This window comes from Chrysochloris asiatica, unplaced genomic scaffold (genome assembly GCF_000296735.1).
Source record: "Chrysochloris asiatica unplaced genomic scaffold, ChrAsi1.0 scaffold00034, whole genome shotgun sequence".
Lineage (NCBI taxonomy): Eukaryota > Metazoa > Chordata > Mammalia > Afrosoricida > Chrysochloridae > Chrysochloris > Chrysochloris asiatica.
Genome location: NW_006408552.1, coordinates 12,476,763 through 12,502,352, shown reverse-complemented (window position 1 = coordinate 12,502,352; position 25,590 = coordinate 12,476,763). Strand labels below are relative to the sequence as shown.

The following is a 25,590-nucleotide window of genomic DNA, read 5'->3' as shown; positions in this document are numbered from 1 at the left end:
TGCTCACTGATGGACGAATTCACAGTCTTTAACCACACAGTACGCTGCTGGTGCTCACTGACACACATGCGGTCCTGGTGGTCTTTCATCTGTCTCCTTGTTGTAATCTGTGTCTCTCCCTCTGCCGGCTGTCACACTTCTGCCTCAGGTGACTGGGTGATTCCTGCCCTCAGTCTAACCATTCAGGTCTGTTGGAAGTTCATTCTGTGAGTCGTATTTTTACTGTGCAGTATTTTTTAGACAGTACAGAAGGAAGAGAACTGGCTTGCAGACTGATTTCCCAAGTGGACGATAAAGAAACATGGGTTTTATGTAGGAGGTTTGTTCAGGGCACACACACACACCCACACACCCCACCCCACCCCAGTATAACTGCCTTCTGAAAGGTTGAAGGTAAGTGATTGTAGCTGTGGCTGATGGCAGCGTTGCCATCTGTGCCCACTCCCCGCTGACTTTCAGTGCCCCTGTGCTTTAGCGTATGGTGCGCAGACCTGCCTGACTCCACCTGCGTTGCTTTGCTCGGCCAGGTGTGGAGTTAGAGACTGTGTTAACCCTAATTTAACCCAAATTTAGTCATAACCCTAAGATTCCCTAGGGGAGTTCAGTGAGCTATCTATCTAATTTTATTGTGATAAAATACACCTAACAAAAGTTGCCATTGTATCCACTTTTTAAAGCACACAATCAGTGCCTTGAATTACACTCACCATGCTGCACTTTACCTGGGGAATTCTGGTCCCCTTGGACGATGGATGCACATCTTCAGCATTCTTTTAAGGGATAAATACATTTTATCCTATGAACAAGAAACTGAAACTTTTTTTTCTTCACAATTGAAAAACTGCTTGGTGTTGCGGGATCTCCAAGCTTTGTGTAGGGTTAATAGCTTTGATAGTCCTCATTGAGCTGAAAGTGAACCTGAAGTGCCAGTGCATTGCTGTTTCTCCTCTAGAGAATCTAGCAGCCAAGTGAGGAGTGCAGCCGTACCTGGAAATGAAGCTGCTCTGATGTTATCTTCGGAGTAAGTCACCATTCTAATAACGAGACAGGATTCATGGATTTACATGCATAGGAAACTAACACACGAGAGGTCTCGTGGACTGAAAAACTCCACTGTATAACACGTGGGTTATTTGCGTAAAAAATTTTCTTTCTGGCAATTAATACATCCTGTAGGGTTTTTAATCTCCCCCTCCCTCTCTCCCCCCCCATAAAGCATCATTAGCCTAGGATTCAAGTTACGTGTTTTTATGTGTATGTTCTTGGGAACCCTTGCCCTGCCAGATGTAGATTTCCATGAACAGCAATGCCCTTGCTGAGTTTGGGAAGCTCACCTTCCTGTGCTCCCGTCTTGAAGCTTTACAAAGTCTATAAAGGACATTAAGGACCCAGGAAGGCCTGTCCTAAAGAAAAGTATTTCATAGACCTATTTCACCCAGGGTCCGTTTTGAATCTCGATGTTCTTAGGAGCTTGGGCAGCACCTGAGACCTTGGTGCTCTTGTGACTGCAGCTCATGGGCTCTGAATGCTGGCTGCCTGGCTTTGCTGAACTCCAGCGCCCACTGCTCCTCAGCCACAGTGACCAGCTTTCTGTTTCCAAGCCCATAAGAGCCGTTTCTGACTTCGGGACCCTTGTCCTGCTGCTCTTTTCCTGGGATGCTCGTCCCTTCCTCGTCTGCAGGCCCTCAGCCCTCGCCCAAGCTTTTATTTCTATGTTACTGTATCCATCCCACAACACATGCTCCACAAGGATGACAGGGATGGCGGTGTTTGTCCGCTGGTCTCCCAGAGCCAGCATGGTGCCTGCCGTGTTGTCGCACTTGGGGAATAATAGCTGTGAAATGATAGGCCCTGACATCGTCAGGGGTAGGTAGGTCCCCACAGGTCTGATGTGCTGTCAGGGCCAATCCGCCTCTTCCTCTACAAAATATACACCTGGTCCTCCAGTCACTAGTGGCATGATTGGGCGTGCTAGGAACACGTCCTCCACACATAACTATGAGGGAAATAAGGGATTACAGTGCACCTGAGCAGCATTTGGGACGCGAAAAAGGAAAAGTGTCTAAGGCTGTGTTTTTCTAACAGCAACATCTGCGCAAGTGGATGGAAGTGGTGGTCATCACCCACAAAGGGGGCCAGAGGAGCGACGGAAATGTGAGTAGCTCGTTTGTGTGGGGAGGGTCAGCTGTGCCGTGCCGGCTGCTATCGAGGCCAGTGCTGGGTGACGCTGTCAGTTCATGTAAATGGTGAAAACATTACTTTGTTTGCATGACAGTCTTGGTCTTCTTTCTCTCAACTACTGTTAACCTTTTGTGTCTCTTGAAAACTCCCTTTTTATTTGATTTTTAACGTGATGCGTCCTTCCGTCCATGAGAATTCTGGGAGGCTGGCAATGTCTGTAGTTCGGTTTTATTAGTTTGCTTTCCACAGTGTGTTTTTCTAGACGGTTCTGGGCGCTAGCTGCTGCTTACATCGTGGCACCTGCTCCAGCTGTTGTTGTCATGACTTTCCGTCCCCGGATGGCTAGTAAGCATTTGTCTAGTCTCCATCGCCTGCAAACACCTACTAGAGGTCTAACAGAGCTTGTGAAATGCAGCAGCCAGGAGCATGTGATCCAGCAGCACAGATGTACCAGCGTGTACTGAATGTTCTCTGGGTCTGAATCCTCTGCCCCGCTTGTGTTCAAAGCTAAAGACAGTACTTTTTTAAGTACTTTTAGTACTTCTTAAATAGGATCTTTAAAACATGGTTAAGAGGGGAAAACCACTTTAACTGAAACGTCTAATTATCTGTTAATCATCATTGTCTTAAACATGAATGCTTCCTGCTGCTTTGACTCTGTTACTTGCCGATGCTAACAATTTCGTAGTCAATTTTAAGTCGATGTTGTCCTGTTAGTGGAGTTCTGTCCTCCCTGTGTTCTTTCTAATACACTGGGTGCAATTTTGCAGCAGCATCCTGGTTAGGGAGCTTCTTAGAGTTCATCAGAGTCATAACTAATGTGGCCGTTTGTCCTCTGTGTGTTGGATGCCACGTTCCTTCCCAAATCAGTTTTTTTTTTCTGGGTCTCTTCTTGGTTTTGACCATTCTATGTTAAGTGTTTTGTTTATGTAAGTCGTATTTCCTGCTGTTTCTTAACTAAACTAAAGCAAAACGGAACTGGGATATTAAATGTGAGGAGCATTGTGCCACCCATGCCCTGCCTGAAGGTTTGTTAATCACGTGTACAGAGAACAAACGGGATGGCTTTGTGGGAACAGGGATGCATGCAGCTGTGCCTTTTCTCTCTGATCTTTTAGGTCCTTTACTTTAAAGTGACATTTGTCTTTACCATCAGCTGTTAGTGCTCTGAGACACATAGTGAGTTTTGGAATGAGCATCCAGAGCCCTAGTGGGCAGACGGGATGACTTCCCATTGGACCTAAAGGCTCCCCTCAACAGTAATAGCCAGCACCTATGTGGGTTTGGGGAGAACAGAGCGGGTAGAGTCACGTGTGCATTAGGAGATCACCAGGCCTTCTCCTCCTCCCGTGTGTGCCGGGCCATCTGGAGGTCCCAGCAGGAGTCCTGGTGCACTGCTGTAGGGATAAGCACCTCAAGGTCGATTTGAAGTACAATGTCAGCAGTTCAGACTCTCCAGCCGCTCCTCGGAAACTCTATATAGGGTCGCTGTGAGTGGCAGTGGCTGACCCTCTGGTTCTTGTACGCCGGCCCGTTGTGGATATCCTGCAGGGCTGGGAATGGTCTTAGAAGGTCGTTTGCTCTTGTTGCATTGTTGCCGTTCACAACTGCTCTGAAGTCAGATCTGACTTATAGCAACCCAGTATAGGGGTTACAAGGAGCGTCTGGTGAATGTGAACCACCAACCTTGCAACCCAGTCCAACCTTGTGGTCCAGGATGTTATCTCACAGCGCCACATCAGGACTCCTCTTACTGCATGTTGTTGTCGTTGCTGTGAAGTGCCATCGAGTTGGTTCTGACCCATAGTGACCCAGCATAGGGTTTTCAAGGAGCAGCTGGCAAGCTTGAACTGCCAACCTTGCAGTTCAAACGGCTTTTCAGTCTGGCACATTAACCCACAGTGCCACACCAGGAGTCCCCCAAATAACATAGTCCGAATAGAAAAACTGCCTATGAAGACCTGCTAGCATAGCTGATTCAAAAACACAACAGCCCTGTTACATCCAGGACCCTTTAGATAGCTCTGCAATGCTATCGTGTGTGGGGGAGGTCTCCCTCCATGACAGTGAGCTTCAGGTGTGCCATTTCTATACTGTGCCCACCCCCCAGAGCTGGCTTCACAAGGTGGGTGATGTCATGGCCCATGATGGGAGATGCCTAGGGCAGGTAAACCTTATGCCCTCTAAGCTGTAGAAACGGAAAGGTAGCTTTTGTTTGTTTATTGTTTTCGCATTGCACATAAAAGAATTGCTCACTCCAAAGAAAATCATTGTCAATGTATTTGCATGCAACACAGTCTGAGTTTCTCTCCCAGGACAAGAGTTCTGAAATCCCTCGTGTTGGCTTTATTTAGGGAAGGACGGGAATGTGTGCCCCACTTCCTGCAGGTGCTCACCGTCGGCCGGGCTCTGTGACAGGGGTGGTCGGTGCCCTCGTATTTTCTTGCCCTGTAGCCTCTGCTAATGACTCTATTTTCTGCTCATTGTGTCTGTACTGTTTTGTTTACCCTCGAATCCTCACTGTGGGACGAGTATGTGGGACGGTTTTCTGTAAATGACGTCGATAGACAAAAAAAGATGCTTTTCCTCCCATCCTCAGGAAGGCATGTCAGAGTGCGGGAGATGTGCCTTGTCTCCATTCTGTCAGTTTGAGGTGAGAACAACCTGTTACAAAGTCAGTTTCTGACTTGCAATGTGAAGAACCCTTTCCGTTTCTTTTTCTTTTTCCACTTTTCCATTGCCTTTTTTCATGCTGTGATTTTTTTTTTTTTGTTTCTGTTTTTGTTTTGGTTCAGCCTGCCATGGAAGGGGTAGAGGTGAGAACGCGAGTGGAGGCCCAGGCGGGGGTTGCTGTTGTATTTGGTTTTGCTGTGACTTGTTAGCTGTCCTGTGGTTCTGTCCCGGGCGGAGTGCCTTGTGCCTTTGAGTGCGGTGAACCGTATTGTCTTGTCTGTGGCGGAGTCGTCTCAGTCCCATTGCTGTGACTTGTCCAGATGCGAAGCATGTGTTCTCTCGGGAGTTGGGCGCAAGATCCTCGGGGTTTTTGTTGTTGTTTTTCTATGTGTTAGAAGTCACAATTTCTCGATATGACACAGGGTTTTATTAGCACATTGTTTGTATGAAAAACACACATCTAACAGCCTCTTCAACGGAAATGCCATGAAGGAGATATAACACGTGCTGGCAGTAGGGAGCAGAGATAAGTGATCTTTCACATAACTGACTGCCAGCCTGCCTTGATTGACAGCATCCCATCCTAGCCCCTGCATTACACACAGTCTGGCAGAACACTGTGGCTCAGGACCGTCCAACCCCAAGCTTTCCCTTTCTTGTAAAATGGGGATGATGACCCATCTGACATTGCTGCCTTCCAGGGTGGTGTGCAGATCCAAAGTAGTGACTTTCTGACCGTGCTTTCAAAACCAAAAATGTTAACGTAAAAACACGGTAGTTCACAAGTGGTTCGAACCCACCTGCTGGCTCTGCAAGAGACAGACTGATGGTCTGTTTCTTGTGAAGGTGACAGCCAAGAGAACCTCCCCCCCCCCCCCGGGGCAGTTCTACTGTCACACGGGGCTGCTGTGTTCCAACTTAAGGATAAACCACCTCTATCTGAGGAGTTGCACGTTCTGCAGTAGGGACGCGGTGGATACTGTCACTCTTTCTCTGTCTCACCGTCTTGCTGTTTGACTTAAAAAGACATTTTGAGAAGTACCTCTGGAAACAGTCCCTTGAGGCTCCTGGTTATCATCCCCGTTTTACCAGATGGGGGTTAGGTCCTGACCTTCCCCGTGGCCTCGCAGACACCTTGTCATTGTGAAACAAAGTCAGGGAATTGAAAGTGAGAAAGTTGGCCCACTGAGCAGTTAGCTCATTTGAAAGTACAAATGAGCACTTGTCCTTCTTAATGGTTCAGTAGGAGTTGGGCAGTGTGGTGTTGAAGACAAACACTTAGGACCTTGACCAGTCATTTATTGAAATTGACCCTTGATTTATAGCTTAAGTGCTCGAGTACTTGAGGATTTCCTTTGAGCTGGGTTTTGAGGGTTTCCTCTGAGCTGGGTTTTGAAGGCCAACACAGGCTTTATCCTCAGAACTAACTCAGTGTGTTGGCAAGAACACAATGGTCTCAGACCACACAGATGACCCGAAGGTCCCTTCCAAAACCTGCCACTGAGTATGGAAAGCCAACACAGTCCCCTCATGTGAGATAGACACAGACATTCTCCCACAGTTGAAGGTACAGATGAAGGTCAAGGGCAGTTAGTCTCCTTAGGACGCAGTTAGGATCTATGGAGGGTAAGTTGTGGCTTTTTACATGTGACCTCTGCTTCCAGTGGCTAGCCTTGCAAATACAGCTAGACTGCAGTAGGGTCTGTGGTCCCGTCCAGCTTGTTGGCTAGTGACACTAATTGGCATGTTTTTTTAATTTCTGGCTTTCTCTATTAGGAAATGAAGATTTGTTCAGCAATTATCAACCTTTTCCACTTGATCCCAGCTGCGCCTCAGACTTTGGTCAAGCCTTTGCTGGAGGTTGTCATGAAGACAGAGCGGGCTATGCTGATCGAGGTAAGGGTTACACTTGAGGGCAATCAAGTCTGACTCTTCTCTAGCTGTTACTTAAGGTTTTTTTACTGTTGTGTTTTAGATTGGATTCTCTTAACAGCATAAAGATGGTGATTAGCAGTGTTCGCTCCCTCCAGTAAGGAGCAGGACATGTGTAACATTATCTTGCGAGATGCGTTATTAGCGCACTCCAGTTAAGAGGGAGACATGCGAGGCATTATCTTGTGAGGCAGGTAGACAAGCCCATTATGAGGGGGATGCATGTATCATTATTATTGTGTGAGGTGAGCAGATAAACCCTTGAAGCTAATGGGGGGCACGGATGGTGTCTGGTGTGGATTCCCTGATGTCTTTTAGGCTGGCAGTCCGTTCAGAGAACCTCTGATCAAGTTCCTGACCCGGCATCCCTCACAGACGGTGGAGCTCTTCATGATGGAAGCCACACTGAATGACCCCCAGTGGAGCAGGATGTTTATGGTATGAGTTGCGAGGAATTGGACTGGGTGGCTCTGCCAATTGGGGTCAGCCTGCATGCCCGACTCACTGGTCTGTATCCTGACCGTATTCCCCCCGAGTGTGCTGAGTGTGGGAAACACGAGTGCTGTTCAGTTTGTACATGCAAGGTTCAAGTCCAAGAACCGCTGTTGGTAGAATTTGTATGGGAGGCTAGTGGTACAATCGTAAAGCATGATTACTGCTGAAAAGGTGTTTCTTAAAGAGTCCTGGGGTTGCACTTTAGAATAACCAACCACTGGACTGCTAAACATACGGTCATGGGTTCAAACCCACCAGCCGTTCCTTGAAAAACCCTATTATCAGCATCACTATGATTTGGAACTGACTTGACAACACTTAACAACAACAGTGTGCTTACGGTGAAGTAGTAATCGGTTTACCAGAGGGTGGATGTTTTCAAAAAATCCAAAATGTTGGTTTTTTTAATCCGGCCCGAGATGCCGCTGAAGAAAGGTTGGGTGATCGACTTTGGAAAAAGCAGCCCCTGAAAACCCTACTGTGCGCAGACCTTACTGACACCCCCCCGCCCCCCATGTGCCAGAGTCGGCCTGATAGCAGTTAGAAAGAACCGTAGAGTTTGTGTCTTCTAACTTTATGAGTTTTGATGAGCTTGAAGTGACTTTTTTTTTTGCATGTGTGTGTGTTGTGTTCAGAGTTTCCTGAAACACAAAGATGCCAGACCTCTCCGTGACGTGCTGGCCGCCAACCCGAACAGATTCATAACCCTACTGCTGCCTGGTGGCACTCAGGCTACGGTGCGCCCCGGCTCGCCCAGCACCAGCACCATGCGCCTAGACCTTCAGTTCCAGGCCGTCAAGGTAACCCCCGCCACCTCAGCACCTGAGACCCAGCGGGCATCCAGTCCACGCCCTGACTGTCTCCTCTTTGCAGATCATCAGTATCATAGTGAAAAATGATGATACCTGGCTGGCCAATCAGCACTCCCTGGTGAGTCAGCTGAGACGCGTGTGGGTCAGTGACCTCTTCCAGGAGCGGCACCGCAAGGAGAACATGGCCGCCACCAACTGGAAGGAGCCCAAACTGCTGGCCTACTGCCTCCTGAACTACTGCAAGTGGGTGTTGTGCTGCGCTGCGTGGGGGCCAGGGCAGAGCCCACTGGATACATGACATTTGTGCTAGAGACTGAGCTAGCGCGAGTCAGGAGCATTAGTGCAAGGTTTGCTCTTTGCCAACATGATCTTTGCTCTGACCTTTCAGGAGGAACTACGGAGACATAGAGTTGCTTTTCCAGCTGCTCCGAGCCTTTACTGGCCGTTTTCTCTGCAATATGACATTCTTAAAGGAGTACATGGAGGAAGAGATCCCCAAGAATTATAGCATCGCTCAAAAACGGGCCCTGTTCTTTCGCTTTGTCGACTTCAGTGACCCCAACTTTGGAGATGAACTGAAAGCCAAGGTGGGTCTGCTTGTTGGGCAGCAGAAGGTTCTGGGTTTCTGGGAACTAAGGGCACGCTGAGTGACAACGTGAGTAAGCAACTGGCTTTGGGTGAGGAAAACACCCAGTGCAGTCAGCAAGGAAATGGCACATCTGCAGAAAATACAAGTGGTCGATGGGAGAGGCAGCTAGACAGACCAGGCTGCTGCCTCTCCTCCTCAGCCTTTTGTTAGCTCTCCTTTCCCAAGACGACTCCTGCACCCTTGATGGTCAGCTGACTGACATCCTGTCGTCTGGAAGGCAAAAAATAGCACGGCTTGTTTTCCAACCTTTTCTCCGTTTTAATTGTAGGTTCTGCAGCACATCTTGAATCCTGCGTTCTTGTACAGCTTTGAGAAAGGGGAAGGAGAGCAACTTTTAGGACCCCCTAATCCTGAAGGGGACAACCCAGAGAGCATCACCAGCGTGTTCATAACCAAGGTGGGCTCACTGACCTGGCATGCGTGTGCACCTTGGGTTCAAACCCACCTGCCGCTCTGAGGGGTGAGATGAGGCTGTCGGCTCCTGTTCAGGTTTACAGCCTTGGGAACACTGAGGAGCAGCTGGACTTCGTCCCATAGAGCTGCTAAGAATTAGAATCAACTGCCTGCCAGGGGTTTGGTTGTTTGGATGAATCAACGTTTTAAGATCTGTCAACACCTATCCGAAACACAGGCTCCTCCATCTGTCTCAGTGGAAATTCAGCTAGCCAGCCGTCAGAGCTGCTATGTGCGGTTCCAGACCCAAAGTGGGTTCCCTCCTGTGCTCCTCCCTGCAGGTTCTCGATCCAGAGAAGCAGGCTGACATGCTGGACTCCCTACGCATCTACCTGCTGCAGTACGCCACGCTGCTGGTGGAACATGCCCCCCACCACATCCACGACAACAACAAGAACCGCAACAGCAAGCTGCGTCGCCTGATGACTTTCGCGTGGCCCTGCCTGCTCTCCAAGGCCTGCGTCGACCCTGCCTGCAAGTACAGCGGGCACCTGCTCCTGGCACACATCATCGCCAAGTTTGCCATCCACAAGAAGATTGTGCTTCAGGTATTCCACTGGGCTCCCCGCCACCCTCCTGACGCTCACATGTCTGCACATGCCCACGCTGCTCTCTGGTGCTCTCTAACGCATAGCGCTTAAGAGATGCCGTGGCGTAAAACTAGAGATGCTTGCGATGGTTTGTCCTCGCTCCCTCCACCCCGTCAGTGCCTTGTTCTCTTGCTCCTCTAATTTGGAATCAAAACATCTCCCTTTATGGCTCGCCCTCCTACACCCTGCTCTGACTCTGCCCTCTGTGGAGGGTGTTTTTGTCATGGGCCCCAGCTACTCCCTTCCAGACAAAAACAGTGGGCACCTTGGAGCCTTCATTGGGCCAGCACCTCACAGGGTGGACAGCATCAAACATCTGTCTGAGTCTTTCTGATGCTGGGAAGCTCCTGATGTGCACTTTGTTCATTTCACTTAGGAGGTTGGTGACCCTGGGCATGCAGCTATCTTTGTGTGAGAATGAATGTCATCGCACCTGAGAGTGCTTAGCATGTGACAAGCGACATTTTCCCAATACCACCAGTGTCCTTTCAGACACAACCACCCACTGGACATGAACTAGAACCCCGGTTCCTCCCTGCTCATTCTTCCCAGCCGGGAACTTGGGAGGGCCCTCTGTGCTTCCATCGAATCCTCCCCAGTGCCCAGGTCTCGCTCTTCAAGTCTTGTGGATTTCTAGCACCCAACTCCTCCTTCCTCGCTCCCTCGGGGATAATCAGGTCTTTGGGTCACCCTGACCTTCCTTCAGACAGCTGTCCTTGCTAACTGCAGTCAGTCCTCCAACTTGGGGTCCACTGCTGCCGTTTACGTCAGGTAAACTGGCTTTCACTTTGAAACAACTACCAGTTCTTCACCAGTCACCTTCACCTGCTGCAGGTGACGCTCTTAAACCATTGCAGAGGCCGCGAGCCTTTTAGTGTGCAAAAGTCAGGCTGAGCGTGTGTTGATTCTGTGCCATTTCAGGTGTTTCATAGTCTCCTCAAGGCTCACGCCATGGAAGCCCGAGCCATCGTCAGACAAGCCATGGCCATCCTGACGCCTGCGGTGCCGGCGAGGATGGAGGACGGGCACCAGATGCTAACGCACTGGACCCGGAAGATCATTGTGGAGGAGGGGCACACGGTGCCGCAGCTGGTGCACATCCTGCACCTGATTGTGCAGCACTTCAAGGTGCGTGGGCATTGCACACTCCCGGGCACTCCATGTCAGCGAAGCCTTGTGGCACTGGGTCCTCCATACAAAACTGGATGGAGATGGTCCCAGGTGTGCGCTTCTGTCTAGAACTCCGTTAACAAGGAGTCCTGGTGGCACCATGGGGAAAGCAAAGTGTTGGACTGCTAACCCAAAGGTAAATGGTTCAAACTCTGTGGGAGAATGATGAAGCAGTCTGATTGCATAAAGATTTACAGGCCAGGAAATTGTACCCTGCCCTCTAAGGAGCCCTGGCAGCATAGTGGGTTATGTGTTGGGCTGCTCTCTGCAAGGTCAGTAGTTTGAATCTGCCAGTCGCTCTGCAGGAGAAAAATGAGACTTTCTGTTCCCGTAAAGATTTACAATCTCGGCTACCCTACACAGGGTTGCTGTGAGCTGGAACTGACATGGTGGCTTACCATCACCATCCTGTCCTGTAGGGTCACTCTTAAGTCCAATTCACCCCAGCACCTGCGGGTGGTTGTTGCTCTTAGCGGATAAGTGTAGTCCTGCATCCAGAACTTGGTGCCCTGGCATGAAAATCCATTGTAGCTTTCACTACAGCTAAATCACTAGTGGGGAGAGTATTCCGCTATAAATATATCCTGTGAATTGGTGGTCCTGGAAAAAAGGATTGCTTTCAAGAACAGTTCTTTCCAAGTGTGAGACAGGTGACTAGACTCGCCTGCCTGGAGCAAGGTTGGTGTTAGAAAGAAGGCTGGAACATATCCTGACACTTGTGGGCCTTGGGGTGAACGTAAACACAGGCACACACTTAGATGTGGGGAGGTCTTGAAGTTGTCGTTCTGGCCCCGCACCTGCCCTTAGGTGTATTACCCGGTGAGGCACCACCTGGTGCAGCACATGGTCAGCGCCATGCAGAGGTTGGGCTTCACACCCAGCGTCACCATCGAGCAGAGGAGGCTGGCAGTGGACCTGTCGGAAGTGGTCATCAAGTGGGAGCTGCAGAGGATTAAGGATCAGCAGGTAGGCTCCCAGCCCAATACCGTGTGTGGATCCGACTGTTCCTGCTGAGCCTCCCAAGAAGTGGTCACTAAAGTGATGGTATGTGTCTTCTTTTCAAGCCGGATTCAGATATGGATTCAAATTCGAGCGGAGAAGGCGTCAACTCGGTCTCGTCCATTAAGAGAGGTCTGTCGGTGGACTCAGCACAGGAAGTAAAGCGCTTCAGGACGGCCACCGGAGCCATCAGTGCAGTAAGACCGCCAACCCTGTCCCCGAGCTGTGTCCCAGTCAACAGACAGGTTTTCTCTGCACTTGGTGCAGTCCTCTCATAGAGGTGTCACGAGAGGCTGTCTGACAGTGCTGTGCCATGGTCTAACCTTGCACCAAGACAGCACATCACCTGAGTAGCCACACCTGGGCCTTGGGGACCAGTGTCCTCACTCTTGTTCAGGTGTCGGCCACCTGGGCTCTGATATGACTGGGTCCCAGTTCCCTGGGCTTGATAGTGAACGTGCTCTTGGCTGACCTTTGAGCGTAGGCTGCCTCCACCTGAACCCTCTCTATACACCTGGGCCGCGTGCTGACCACCTGTCCTGCCTTGCACACCAGCCTTCTCAACTTGCTTCTTCTCCATCCTGCTCCTGGCCTTCCACAATCCTTAATGAATTGCTGGCACCACCTCCACCCTGCTTCCATTCTTACCTCTCTGTGGTGTCCCTTCTCAAAGCAGCCAGGGTCCCAGAGCACCTTCCTCTACTCCAAGTGGAAGGAGGAAAGCTGGGTGAAGGGTCCGTGGGACCTTTGTACTGGTGTTGCAGCAGCCTGTGAGTCTGTATTCATTTCAGGGAAAGGTTTACGTCCATGTTCTCCCCTGACGTTAATGCTCCCTGTTTAACCCCCCGGACCCCAGGCTCTCTGTGCCTCCCTCCCTGGGAGACATTCTTGGGCTGTGGTTCTTTCTCTGAATGGAGTGGGTTTGTGTCCTCAGAGCACTGCTGTTCAGTTTTAGTGTCTACTTTCATGCGGTCTTTTCACTTTCATGCGGTCTTCTCACTGTCCCTGATCTCGCCCCTTCTCTTGTTCCCATCACATGACCTGACTAGTGTTGTCTTCATTTGTTGTTGTTACTGTGAAGTGCCGTGGAGTTGATTCCGACTCTTAACGATGCTCTATGGGGTTTCTGAAGCTCTTAAGTCTTGGCAGGAGCAGAAAGCCTCACCTCTCTCATGCGGAGCAGCTGGTGGGTTCTGATTGCTGCTGGAGCCATCGTGCTGAGCAGTACCATGCTCATCCTACAGAGTCACCACGGTCCGTTTTTGACGTTGTTAGGTACCATCGAGTTAGTTAGAAACTAGTCAGAAGACTGTATTTACACGAGTAAAATTGTATAGCACAGTATACCTGTACATGGTTGTTAGTTGCTGGTAGATGCCAACATGTCGGTTCTAACTCATAGCAACCCTGTACACAACCGACAAAAACACTTGCCTGGTCCTGCCCCACCCTCACAATGGCGGCTGCTGCTGTGTAATCCATCTTCTTGGGGGTCTTCTTCTTTTTCGCTGACCCTTTACTTTACCAAGCACTTTACCAGGGACTGGTCCCTCCTGATAATACGTCTAAAGTATGAGACACGAGTCTGGCCATCCTGGCTTCCAAGGGGTTTTGTGATTGTGCATCTTCCTACATAACAGCTTTATTGGTTCTCGTCTCTCCTTGTTGGTTGTGTCTGTGCTTGAGCGGATTGGGTGCCAATTAAATTAGCTGTCCCTCTTTGGGTAATTGCTGGTGCTCAGTCCTAATCTTGCCTTTCTAGGTGTTTGGGAGGAGCCAGTCGCTGCCCGGAGCCGACTCCCTTCTTGCCAAACCCATTGACAAGCAGCACACAGACACGGTGGTGAATTTCCTCATCCGAGTGGCTTGCCAGGTACGGAATTGGGAACATCTTATGTTAGGAATTCTTCAGAGCAAAGCCTGCTTACTGATACTCCAGAGAACTGCATGTAGCAGTTAGGTCCAGAAAAGAAATCATAAAGCTAGGGTCTCCAAATGAGTGCTGTCACTGTAATGCTAAATGCCCATGGTCCTGTGGATACGTTCATGCTTCTGAAATCTGCAAGTCTTAAAATTCATGCAATGTCTATTGAAGTATTCAAGTGTGTCTTCATTTATTGATCGTTGGCAAATCGTATAGCTGTCAAGTTTTCTCTTCCTCACCCTTAAGGTGGGAAGGATACCTATCAAGGCATTGGGGAGAGCTAACATGATATGTACAAGGGTTAGTGGTTTTGTAAATGTTAACTTGTGGTTATCGCTAACATTGGTGTGTATGTTCATGGTGTTATTGAGAGTGCAGTTATGAAAGTGTTCCATTTTTTATTTTCAGAAACTTATAAATGAAAGTTTCGTACACACCTATTTTGATTTGGGATTCTAAAGTTTGTATAACCGTTAAACAAAACAGTAGGGCTTGCAGTCCTATTGAGAGGTTCCTAGCTCTGGAAAGGATCTAGTAAGCACTCCAGCCAGTAACCACTTCCTATGGGCCGCGAGTGCTGGCTCCTCGCCAGGTGAGGACCTGGCCTGGTCTGGCCTCTGGACCAGCTCATGACGTTTACTGAATCCCACTGATTCCCACCATGAACAAGAGGGACGAGGGGTGCTCTGGTCAGGACAGGCGGGGCCTGCAGAGTGCAGTCAGGTATAGGGGAGGTGTCTGTGATGTGTGTGCGAGGGTGTGTGCGAGGATGTGCGCAGGACTTGGAGCCTCGGTGTGGACTTGGACTCTTGCGGGACTGCATTTCTAGGTGAATGACAACACCAACACAGCGGGCTCTCCCGGGGAGGTGCTCTCCCGCCGCTGCGTGAGTCTCCTGAAGACAGCCCTGCGGCCAGACATGTGGTCCAAGTCCGAACTCAAACTCCAGTGGTTCGACAAGCTGCTGATGACCGTGGTAGGTGCAGGAGGCTGTGGTTACGGTTTCTTCCAGCTTCACTGATAGAGAATAGGTTTAAAACATCACCCCTTGCCCCCACACCCAAAAACCTGGGCCTTCAGAAACATTGTGGATAGTTTCCATTATTGTTTCCCAAAATTTTCCGCAGAAAGTTCCCTTGTGTACGTACGTGTATGTGTTCATACACAGGGTGTGTGTATGTGTGTGTGTGATTCTTGAGTGGTTTTTACTGAGTTTCCAAATACCTCCCAGCCCGGTGATTTCAATTTTGCAGGAGCATCTGTCTTAGCTCATGCGCCTGTGCTCTGTTGCAGGAGCAGCCCAACCAGGTGAACTATGGGAATATCTGCACTGGCTTGGAAGTGCTGAGTTTCCTGCTGACCGTCCTCCAGTCTCCGGCGATCCTGAGCAGCTTCAAACCGCTGCAGCGTGGAGTCGCAGCCTGTATGACGTGTGGCAACACCAAAGTCCTGCGAGCCGTTCACAGCCTCCTCTCACGTCTCATGAGCATCTTCCCGACAGAGCCAAGTATGTGCCATCTTCCATCTGCACCTCCCCCTTCTGAGTGGGTGGTGGGCACCGCGTCGGGCTCTTTGCCCTGCCCACTTTACGTTGACCAACCACATGGCGGCTCAAGCACAGCAGTCACTGCCTTGTACGTCATGTCTGCTCAGGAATGATCATTTCTCATTCACAAGCAGAACGTGACCGTTTCCTCAGGGTATCGCAGGGCTGCTAGGTGGAAGTATTTCATGACGCATTGAACTGTTGATGGCGTCATCATAGCTAGGGTCTTTTTTGTAACCTGGGACATGACCTGGTAAGACTTGGGGAGCTTGCAGGCTGTAGCTCACTCTGTGAATCAGACACCTGCCCAGGAAAGGGCAGCACACCTCTGACCTCAAGTGTGGGTCAGCAAAAGTTTGCTGTAGACAGAGCCATTGCCATGCTGCAATGAGTTTCGATGACAGGTAAGACTGAGGAATTCGCACTGACCGCCTAAGACAGGCAGCGTCCCGTAAACAAATAATAAATAAGGGAGAATCTGATGCAGACCGTGCAGACCAGGTCAGGAGTTCAAGTCCCTGTGGGCCCAAGCGTTGCTGACCGTCCAAACCATAGGCTCTGAGGATCAGACTTTAGCCACCTAGCAGACAGCAAAATGTCCCTTATCTGATTATTCAGTTATGCTGGTTAGTAATTCCATACATGAGCCCTGGATACCCACAGATAAATGTAAAAACCTTCCCTAAAAGCCGAGACTGTAAATTCCAAAAAGGCAAAGTTTTTTCCCAAAAAAATAAGCTAAAGAGGATAGAGAGAAACTCTGTTAACTGATGGTATGTGGAGGGGATTATAAGCAATGTAATGAAACAAGGTATATGAATGTTTGAATGTGAAACTGATGATGTGCCCTGAAAACTTTCACTCAATCCACAATAAAAACCTTAAAAAAAAAGTTTGCTGTAACCTCTGGGGACACCAAACAGCTCAAATTCTGCTCTGCTTTGAGGAGTGTTAGCACCTTGGTGATGGGGCTGGGCAAGAGGGCTCAGAGCTCACCATGCAGTTCTCAAATCCTTCAGGTACCTCCAGCGTGGCCTCCAAATACGAAGAGCTAGAGTGCCTGTATGCGGCTGTTGGCAAAGTCATCTACGAAGGACTTACCAACTATGAGAAGGCCACCAATGCAAATCCATCCCAGCTCTTCGGTGAGTTTCCTGGCAGCAGCAACCTTTGGCTGAGAGGTTCTAGGTCACCAAACATGTCCAGGGGGGTCAATCAGTGTGTTTTGTCTGAAACACACATGGTCCCCTTTCCTTGGGGTGTGTGAGGTAAACCAAGGTAAGCCACCCTCACCTCGTTCCTATGGGCACCTTCCTGATCTGGTCTCCAGTAGGGTCTAATTGTAAAGATCTGATAGTAAACACAGGGAATGATCACTAAAGTTACCACTGCCTTTACCTGCATCTACGTGACAGGAAGCCTCTTACAGGTTAAGCGAAAGGTGATTCTTCATCTTGGCAGCTGGGTAACAGGCCCCTAGAGACCCAAATGCTTGCCAAATTTGGTTCCTCTAGGGTGAGACCGTGGACTAGACTAGCAATTTAAAAGTTTTTTTCCCATGTTGCATGTTGGTTGTGTGTAATAATTACGAATACAGATGGGAAGATAGCAGATGAAAGTTGTCCACAAGCCCCTCTGTAGGTCAACCCGCTTGGCCGGCATTCTGTTGTGCGTTCTCTCTTTGTGCATGCCAATGCGTGTACAGATAGCCCTTACTGTGTAGACAACTGGTGTCTGAATTCACAGACAGAATGCTTTTTTGGGTAAATTTTTTGCTCTTCCAACTCTTGGCTACATGCTGTCTGGAATTCAGGAGCCAGATACAGTGATTAAAATACCCCTTGCTCTCCAAGCTGGCTTCTTTGTTCTGGAACCAGGTAGGTTTGGATGGTGAGACATAACTTTTGTGACTTTTAAAAACTTTCTCAAAAAAAAGTTGTACCATAACCAGTTAGTGCTTCGTAGCCCGGCTCCCCAGGACTCTTGGTAGAGGGGTGAGAGAGCAGGTGGGCCTGCAAAGGGCCCCTCGCCTTGACCATAGTGTCCTTAGAGGAGAACATGGCAGCCTGAGCTTTGTCAGCAAGGGGCTGGGGTCTCGGAGCTTCATTACTTCCTGAGAAGTGACCTTTTGACAAACCAGACTTGGAACTGGCCTCATATGTGACAGACACCCGCTTCCTGTGAACACTCAAGTGTGTGTATTGGGTGTCAGAGGGAAGCAGAAATTCCAGTTAAGGAAGGTGATCTTGGTTCTTCTGAGGTCCTTCCTTGTACTCGCCCTCAATGGAAGAAGGGTGTGACGGATGGTCGAGCAGTCACACAGCTGACAGGTCTCAGGCATTTGAAGCAGCAGGAACAAACATCCGAGTCGGAGAGGCTGTGTGCAGTTCAGACCCGCAGTGTGCAGGGACCCAGCTTTACCTGCCTCTCCCATTGTGTGGCTGGTTTAGCTTTTTGTTAGCATTGTGGTGCATGGTGTTTTAGAACAAAGTACAGATGGAACCCAGATCGGCTCCACAAAGCAAGCACGTCACATGACCAAGAGGCCTTTATCAGAGTGATGTGCTGTGGCTGACAGTAAAACCCAGAAATGAGGCCAGGGTGCCAGTGCAGTCAGTGCTCAGGTGTGCCGCAGCTTTGAAATCCACTGCACGGATGTGTGTGAAATGACACGAGAATTCATCACTACTTTTGTCATGGTGCTTTTTTTCAACAACATATTTCTGCTGGTCGCTTCGTTTTCTGTTTTTTATGTTTTTTTTAAATGCTGTTCAATAAAATGACAATTTCCAAACCCCAGGCACGCTCATGATCCTCAAGTCCGCCTGCAGCAACAACCCCAGCTACATCGACAGACTGATTACTGTGTTCATGCGCTCGTTGCAGAAGATGGTCCGAGAACACCTCAACCCACAGGCGGCGTCGGGAAGCACAGAAGCCACCTCAGGTGACAGCCACAGTCCCCCGGCCCCCCGCGTCAGTAACACGTGTGTGTGCATGCAGCAGGAGGAGGGGTTGCGGCTGGAACAGGAGATCTCCTGATGATTGTGTGCACAGTGGTCTGAACCATCCCCAGGGTTACTTACAGATCTATAAGCAACCAGTTTACAGGATCATGAGAGGCAGGTATAGCTGGGACCTGTAGGGTTTTCAGAAGCAGATTTTCAGTCTGTTGATCTGCTGAGACCTGTGCAGGAGGTGCTTTGACCGGGAGTCAGAGTGGGCCCCTCCTGCATGGTAGGCGAGACTCCTACCGCTGGACCACCATGTCGGGTCCCATTTCACAGCATGGTGTTGGGCACCCTCTATCCCCATGCACAGGAACCAGCGAGCTTGTGATGCTCAGCTTGGAGCTGGTGAAGACACGGCTGGCCGTGATAAGCACAGAGATGCGCAAGAACTTCATCCAGGTCATCCTGACGTCCCTCATTGAGAAATCGCCTGATGCCAAGATCCTCCGGGCTGTGGTGAAGCTCGTGGAGGAATGGGTCAAGAACAACTCCCCAATGGCAGCCAATCAGGTGAGCTATCCTGCCTGAGCATCACCTCCTCCTGCAAGCTCCTGTGGATAGATCAGGTCTGCTTGTATCTGAGGTCATACTGCAGTCCGACCTTGCAGGTAGATCCTGCGGGTTTGGTTCCAGACCTCTGCAGTAAAGCGCAGCTCATGGCAAAGCTTCTTAGGTTTCCTAGTGCAGAGACACGGGAGAAAGATGAGGCTTTTTCTGCTCCTTGAAAGACTTAAGGCCTCGGAAACACTGTTAGCAGCATCACTCGACGCAACTGACTCAGTAGCAGGTAACAAGTGCAGACAAAAGTGATATTTACATAACACTGTAGTCTGTTGAAGATCCTTGGTAGTGCAGTAGATAAGCATTGGGCTGCTAACCCTAAGGTACCTGGTTCAAATCCACCAGCCGCCCATGGGGGAAAGATGAGGCAGTCTGCTAACTGAATGCTTACAGCTGAAGACCCTATCAACCAGCCTGACTCTGAACTGAGATCGATAGGGATTGGAATTGACCTGAGGGTACAATCGTGTCGTTATGGGTTTGGTGTCTATTAAAGTGTGTAAGATCGCGTTAAGGAAAAGCATGAAATTTGTGAGAATAACCAAAACGGGACACAGAAACAGAACGTGAGCGTCTGCTGTCAGGAAAGTGACGCCGATAGACTTGCTAGAAGCAGGCTTGCCACAAGACCTTCGGTGTGTAACAAACATCCACAGCAAAGCAAGGCACGTGTCTTCCCCAATGCAGATGGCGTTTCCTCAGTGTGCTCAACAGGCTGTAATTGGTGCTTTTGACTTGAGGTCAAATGTTAAATGAACCTTACTTATTATTAATTCTTGGTGGTAGAGGAACCAGAATGATACTGATTGTTAATTAACAGAGTGAAGTCCTTATAGACGGTTGATATATATATTCAGATTTACTTGTTTTCTCTCCAGAGTGGTAGCCCCTAGGAAATTCCTACAGGCCTCTGTCTGGATTAAGCACCCAGAGATAACTAGAACCACCTTTTACTTCTGCATTTCTAATTGACCTTGTTTCGTTGTATTTGGGAAAATTACAGGAGCTCAAAGAATAGTCTTAGCAGATGGCTTACACTGTTTTGGGGCATGCCTTTTCTCTGCTAGAAGTTGTTAACTTTTTTGTATACAACCCCAATTCCTGCAGACGCCTACGCTCCGGGAGAAGTCCATCTTGCTGGTGAAAATGATGACCTACATAGAGAAGCGTTTCCCGGAGGACCTTGAGTTGAATGCCCAGTTCTTAGACCTTGTGAACTACGTCTACAGGTAACTTACAGGGCTCAGCAGATACTGCCTAGAGGCTCTGGCCAGCACTGTGTGACATAAATCTTCTACTAGCCCCCCAATTGTAAACACCGAAGTACACACCATCCTTAGGGAGCCTGTGCCAGCCATGTAGATGGGGCCCACTGTGATGTACGTGATGTTGGGTGTCCGCTTGTCTCTGTGTGCTGGCAAGTGGAGGAGTCCACTGCCATGTCCCACCCTCACAGCCTGGTGTCCTTCTTTGGTGGTAGGGACGAGACCCTGTCCGGCAGTGAGCTGACTGCCAAACTTGAGCCTGCCTTCCTTTCGGGGCTTCGCTGTGCCCAGCCGCTCATCAGGGCCAAGTTTTTCGAGGTTTTTGACAACTCTATGAAACGCCGCGTGTATGAACGCTTGCTCTACGTGACCTGCTCCCAGAACTGGGAAGCCATGGGGAACCACTTCTGGATCAAGCAGTGCATTGAGGTAGGAGGGGCCCTCGGTGGGGTCTGAGCTGTCTACCTGCTGAGGGGAACTGGGAATTCAAACAAAAGTCCCTGGGGGCGTTGAGTAGGACGGAAAGCTGTGTTTGCACCTCAAGCTTTTCTTACCTGATTTAAAGCCTTGATCAGAAAGCTCATGGATTCCTGGTGATGCTGTGGGTAAAGTGCAGCTTGGTGGTTAACAGCAGAGGGTGGTGGTTCGAACGCACCAACCATTCTGAGGGAGAAAGGAGGCTGCCTGCTTGCATACAGGCGGCAGCCTTGGGCACCTTGTGGGGCATTTCTACTGTGTCACAGGGTCACTATGAGTTGGAATCAACTAGACAGCTGTGCATTTGTTCTTTTTGCTCAAATCCAAACCAGACTAAAGCTGACCTGGTCACTCCACTCTGCTGCCCTGGACCTAAAATTGGCCTCTGGGTGATCCCTGCCCCTTGCCTGTCTCTCCACCCCCATCCTGTCCCACTGTCTATCTCTCCCTCATCTCAGCACACTGGGTCTTCATTTTCTCCAGTGCCATGCCCCACACCATCCTGCCATGAAGGCCTTCTCCTTCCCTCAGACCTTCATGTGGTTGGTTCCCCCTCTTCTCTTCCATCTCAGGGTACTAGTGACCTCCCTGGAAAGGCTGGGGGGTGGGGGCAGTACTAGTCCGGAGAGTGTGTGTTATAGTAACGACAAGTGCCTGGGGCCCAGCACACACCTGGCACGGTGCTGCTTAGTGTAGCTCTTGCATGAGAATGAAAGTGTGGCTTGGTCCAGGGGGGCAGTGTGGGAAAGGCCAGGAGCCCAGAGAATTAGTGCCAGTGGGTGTGATCCCTCCCAAACCCCCAAAGAGGCTAAGTCATGGGGGCCTGGGCAAGGCCATGGAAGACCAGTAGAGGTGGGTAGAAATGGTGGTAGCCTGGACTCTGGAAGTGTGGACTTGAGCAGAGTGAGTCTGGAGGCCGGGTAGGAGGGAGGGCCTGTCTGGGAGGTGGGTAAGCGTGGCAGGGTATGCTGATATGAAGTGGAAGATGAGAAAGAATGAAAACTAGAAGAAGCGGGAACAGTGAGGATATTGAGTCCCGGGTTCAAGCGTAGGGCTCCTGTATCTAAGTGGGGGAAACCTGGGCAGTCGGCAGCAGACACCCACCTATTTGAGGCACCTGGACACTTGGGTATTGCTGGCACCACAGCCATGCTTCATGTTGGTCCTCTTCCCCGACCTACTGCAGCTGCTCTTGGCCGTGTGTGAGAAGAGCACTCCCATCGGCACCAGCTGCCAGGGAGCCATGCTTCCGTCCATCACCAACGTCATCAACCTCGCCGACAGCCATGACCGCGCCGCTTTTGCCATGGTCACACACGTCAAGCAGGAGCCCCGGGAGCGAGAGAACAGCGAGTCCAAGGAGGAGGTAACTGTGCATCCCTCTGGAAGAGTCGGGTTAAAACAGGCTGAGGTGTGGAACTGCAGTTCAGGTCCAGGACACTGAGTGTCTCGTGCGGCCCTTGGTTTCTGTGGGTTTCCCGCCTAGCGAGAAGGAGCCCCTGCTCTGGGGAGAGATCCATACGGAGGAGCTAGATCTCTGACTGCTCCCGCCAGTGTCTCCTAAGAAGGCGTGTACACCCATACCTGCTCCATTGTGGGCAGTCGGAAGCCTGGGAGCTTCCAGCCGTTGGTCAGCCATGTGTAGACCAGTCAGGGCTGATGCCTTAGCAATCCTGTGATACAGTGATCTGACTGAAAAATGACCCCAGGTGTCAATTTATTTAAAATTTATTTAAATTATTTAAAGAACAACAACAACCGTTTCTTTAGGTTTTTGGCCTTTGGAAAGAAAGCTCAGTGTCTGTGGAGTGTGGGGTTTTAGAGGATGAGAAGGGGTCGTTTTGTTTCCTCTTCTGTGCGCAGGAGAGCTACTCATCCTGGTAACAAATCAGGACGCAGGCCTTTCCTCTTGATGTCTAAACTAGACAGCCTGAGGCTGGGTTCTTTTTGCTGGAAGCTCCTGTGTTGAAGGAATTAAGAGACTTGGAGGTGATTTTGTACACCGCCTGTGAAGTATACACAGCGGTTGAGAGCCTAACTTAGGTTCCTGAGTACTAGCTCTCTCATCTTGATTAAGAATGGTTCGTGTTGGCACAGGAGTAGTTTGATGGTGGGATGATTGACTATGATGTTCTGGGAGCTTTGAAGAGAAATAATTTATTCATTCCTGTTTGGGAATGAGGCTGATAAAAGATTGTGCCAACAGCAGTCTATGCTGTGACCCTGAATGAGCAAGGCAGTTAGTTATAATGCGTTTTGAAGACCATTCAGAGTCATTTAAAAATTAATGTGTGTTTGACTTACATCAGTCCTCCGGGATCATCGTTCCTAATAATTTGATCATTCTGTTGTACATGTGGTCCCTGAGTTTCAACAGGCTAAGAACTCGACCACAAGATCAGTTTGAACTACAAGGTCAGCATTCAGACTCACCAGCCACTCCTCAGAAACCCTGTACAGGGTCCTTATGAGTCAGAACTGGCTGGATGAGTAACAACACTAGTTTTTATGATTTCTGTGGTGTAAAGTTTATAGTTTTGTTTCTTTTGCTTTCCATAAATCAAATAGGAAAGCAAAATGGTGAAATTTCATATTGTCATTTAAAGAGAGGACCTCTAGTTAACTTGGTTTTTGTTTGTTTATCTTAGAATTCAATCTTACTGAAGTAATGAACTTTAGGAAACGAACAACATTTGTACTTGGCAAAAATTTAACAAGATGTATACAGGAGTTGTATTTGTTTATTTGAACTGTTTGACCTCTATGGTTTCCTTTGTTTTTGTTTTCTGTTAGGATGTAGAGATAGATATTGAACTAGCTCCGGGGGATCAGACTAGCACGCCTAAAACCAAAGAGCTTTCTGAGAAGGACATTGGGAACCAGCTGCACATGCTAACCAACAGGCATGACAAATTTCTCGACACTCTGCGGGAAGTGAAGGTCTGTATGCAAGTCTGGAAGGATTTTGTATGTGTGTGCGTGTGTGTTTTTTCCGGAGAATTTTGGAAGGTAAGTCAAGATAATTTCATAGTAGTGTGGATTTTTCTTTGATAAGCTACAATTTCTTACCTCCATTGAAGCACTAAGGCGGATATCTAAATAGAGAGGGAGAAAATTTAAAAAGAGGATAATTTCTCCACTACGATCCTTAATGTTATTATGTTGTTGAGTGCCTTTGAGTTAGTTCTGACTCAGAGCAACCCTGTGTAGGGTTTCCAAGGAGCAGCTGGTGAGTTTGAACTGCCAACCCTGTGGTTCGAATCGACCTTGTGGTCCAGTGCTTTTATCTCACAGTGCTACACCAGTACTCCTTAGTATGGAGGGCAAAACGGTTTATGTAAAAATACAGGAGGAGACATACGCTAGGTTATATTTCAGCTTCAGTGAAAGAGAGTTAATGTGGTAAATCAACTTCCACTCTGTAGGTGGGGTGGGAAATGAATGCATTTATGCCGAGATCTAGCCAGATAGGAACGTTGGCTTATGTTAGCTGTAGGTATGATGCTTTCAGGTGAGTTTAGATTCCAAGGACCAAGTCACTTGTGAAGAGTTAACAAGGAAACAGTGATTACAGGGGAACTTCCGAAAGTTTGGACAAATTCTGTTACCTTTGAATTCCATTTTTCTACAAATATTTTGAACCCCCCTCATCTTAAGGTTGTGGCAGAATCCGGGGGAAGGAAAATCATGAACAAGCTACTTACTGCAAATAACTTGTTCATTTCAGTTTGTTGGGTCACCTGTCCTGGAATGTGGCATGATGTCATGTTCTGAACTTGGATCTGAGTGCCACAGTGTGACCACACATGGCCTCCTGAGGTGTGGGGTGTGTGTGTGTATATGTGCGTGTGTGGGTGGTGGAGTTTGGGGACAGATCATCCTGTAAGTGCATATGGCAGGTTTTCATTGTCACAGATCAGGGACCTTCCTAGACCCACACCCTCTTGCTGGAAAGGGTGGTAGGACCCTTGGTCCCAAATCCAGAGGCCATGGTCAGTGTTGACACCCCGTTACCTTGTCATGGGCTTTAGGACCTTCTTGTTCTAGATGGCCTGCGAGGCACGGCAGGTTAATGTCAATGCTTTGGAAATACGTTAGCTGAAAGAGTTCTCAGTAGTGGATTTTCTCAGTGTAAAACCTTTTCTCGGCTCAGCTGGTGGTGGCACCTGTGTGATTCATTGTGCCCTTCTGGGGCCACGGCTGCTCTCTCGGGTGGTGGGTGGGGCTGAGTAGACATGACCAGACCCAAGGGTCTCAGTCCTGATCTGAGGTGCTTAGCCCTGTGCTTCCCATCGTAAGAGGTTATGACCACGCGACCTTGGCAACCTGAAGCCCCAGTACCCTGTGCACACCAGAGCTGTGGATGCCGTGAGTGTAGAGCCGCCTGCCCCACCTCTTGATGTGTGCCTCGCAGGGCTTGCTTTCCTGGGAGTGAACCTCCCTTCTGACCTGATTTTACCTCCTGCTTGCTCTCTGTCCATCTCATTGTCCTCATTGACCTTGTCTACACGTAGCTATGTGTAGTCATCTGTTAGAGTCATGGTGTGGCACTATGGATAAGCAGTAGACCGCTAACCACAAGGTTGCCTGTTTATACCCACCTTGGCATAAACGCTCCTTGGTGCCACAATGTATGAAGTATTGGGCCGACCCACCAGCTGCTCCATAGGTGACAGATGAGGCTCTCTGCTCTCATGAAGATTCCCCGTCCTGGAAAACCCTGAGGGGCCATACTGCTCAGTTCTATGGGGTCATTATTGGTTTGGAATTGACTTGGCGGCAATGGGTTTGGTTAGAAATGACTGTACCAACCCCTACCTCCAACAAATTCCTCCTCACACTCACCTTCATC

General features: G+C 49.3%; 1 protein-coding gene across 2 annotated transcripts in view; it reads left to right on the top strand.

The window, feature by feature from the left end:
* Positions 1 to 25,590, top strand: part of TRRAP (transformation/transcription domain-associated protein) — a 111,106-nt gene that overhangs the window by 50,120 nt on the left and 35,396 nt on the right. The window contains exons 30-51 of one of the 2 annotated variants that reach the window (XM_006859747.1): positions 2,086 to 2,154; positions 4,781 to 4,834; positions 6,631 to 6,750; positions 7,105 to 7,224; positions 7,917 to 8,081; positions 8,155 to 8,336; positions 8,482 to 8,680; positions 9,011 to 9,139; positions 9,477 to 9,743; positions 10,707 to 10,913; positions 11,763 to 11,921; positions 12,020 to 12,151; positions 13,717 to 13,827; positions 14,708 to 14,854; positions 15,172 to 15,385; positions 16,444 to 16,569; positions 18,225 to 18,371; positions 18,746 to 18,945; positions 20,104 to 20,225; positions 20,477 to 20,690; positions 21,925 to 22,104; positions 23,532 to 23,678. In XM_006859747.1, the coding sequence (XP_006859809.1) occupies positions 2,086 to 2,154; positions 4,781 to 4,834; positions 6,631 to 6,750; positions 7,105 to 7,224; positions 7,917 to 8,081; positions 8,155 to 8,336; positions 8,482 to 8,680; positions 9,011 to 9,139; positions 9,477 to 9,743; positions 10,707 to 10,913; positions 11,763 to 11,921; positions 12,020 to 12,151; positions 13,717 to 13,827; positions 14,708 to 14,854; positions 15,172 to 15,385; positions 16,444 to 16,569; positions 18,225 to 18,371; positions 18,746 to 18,945; positions 20,104 to 20,225; positions 20,477 to 20,690; positions 21,925 to 22,104; positions 23,532 to 23,678 (3,411 nt within the window). The remainder of the gene's footprint in view (positions 1 to 2,085; positions 2,155 to 4,780; positions 4,835 to 6,630; positions 6,751 to 7,104; positions 7,225 to 7,916; positions 8,082 to 8,154; positions 8,337 to 8,481; positions 8,681 to 9,010; positions 9,140 to 9,476; positions 9,744 to 10,706; positions 10,914 to 11,762; positions 11,922 to 12,019; positions 12,152 to 13,716; positions 13,828 to 14,707; positions 14,855 to 15,171; positions 15,386 to 16,443; positions 16,570 to 18,224; positions 18,372 to 18,745; positions 18,946 to 20,103; positions 20,226 to 20,476; positions 20,691 to 21,924; positions 22,105 to 23,531; positions 23,679 to 25,590) is intronic. The other variant, XM_006859748.1, reaches the window with a different exon arrangement.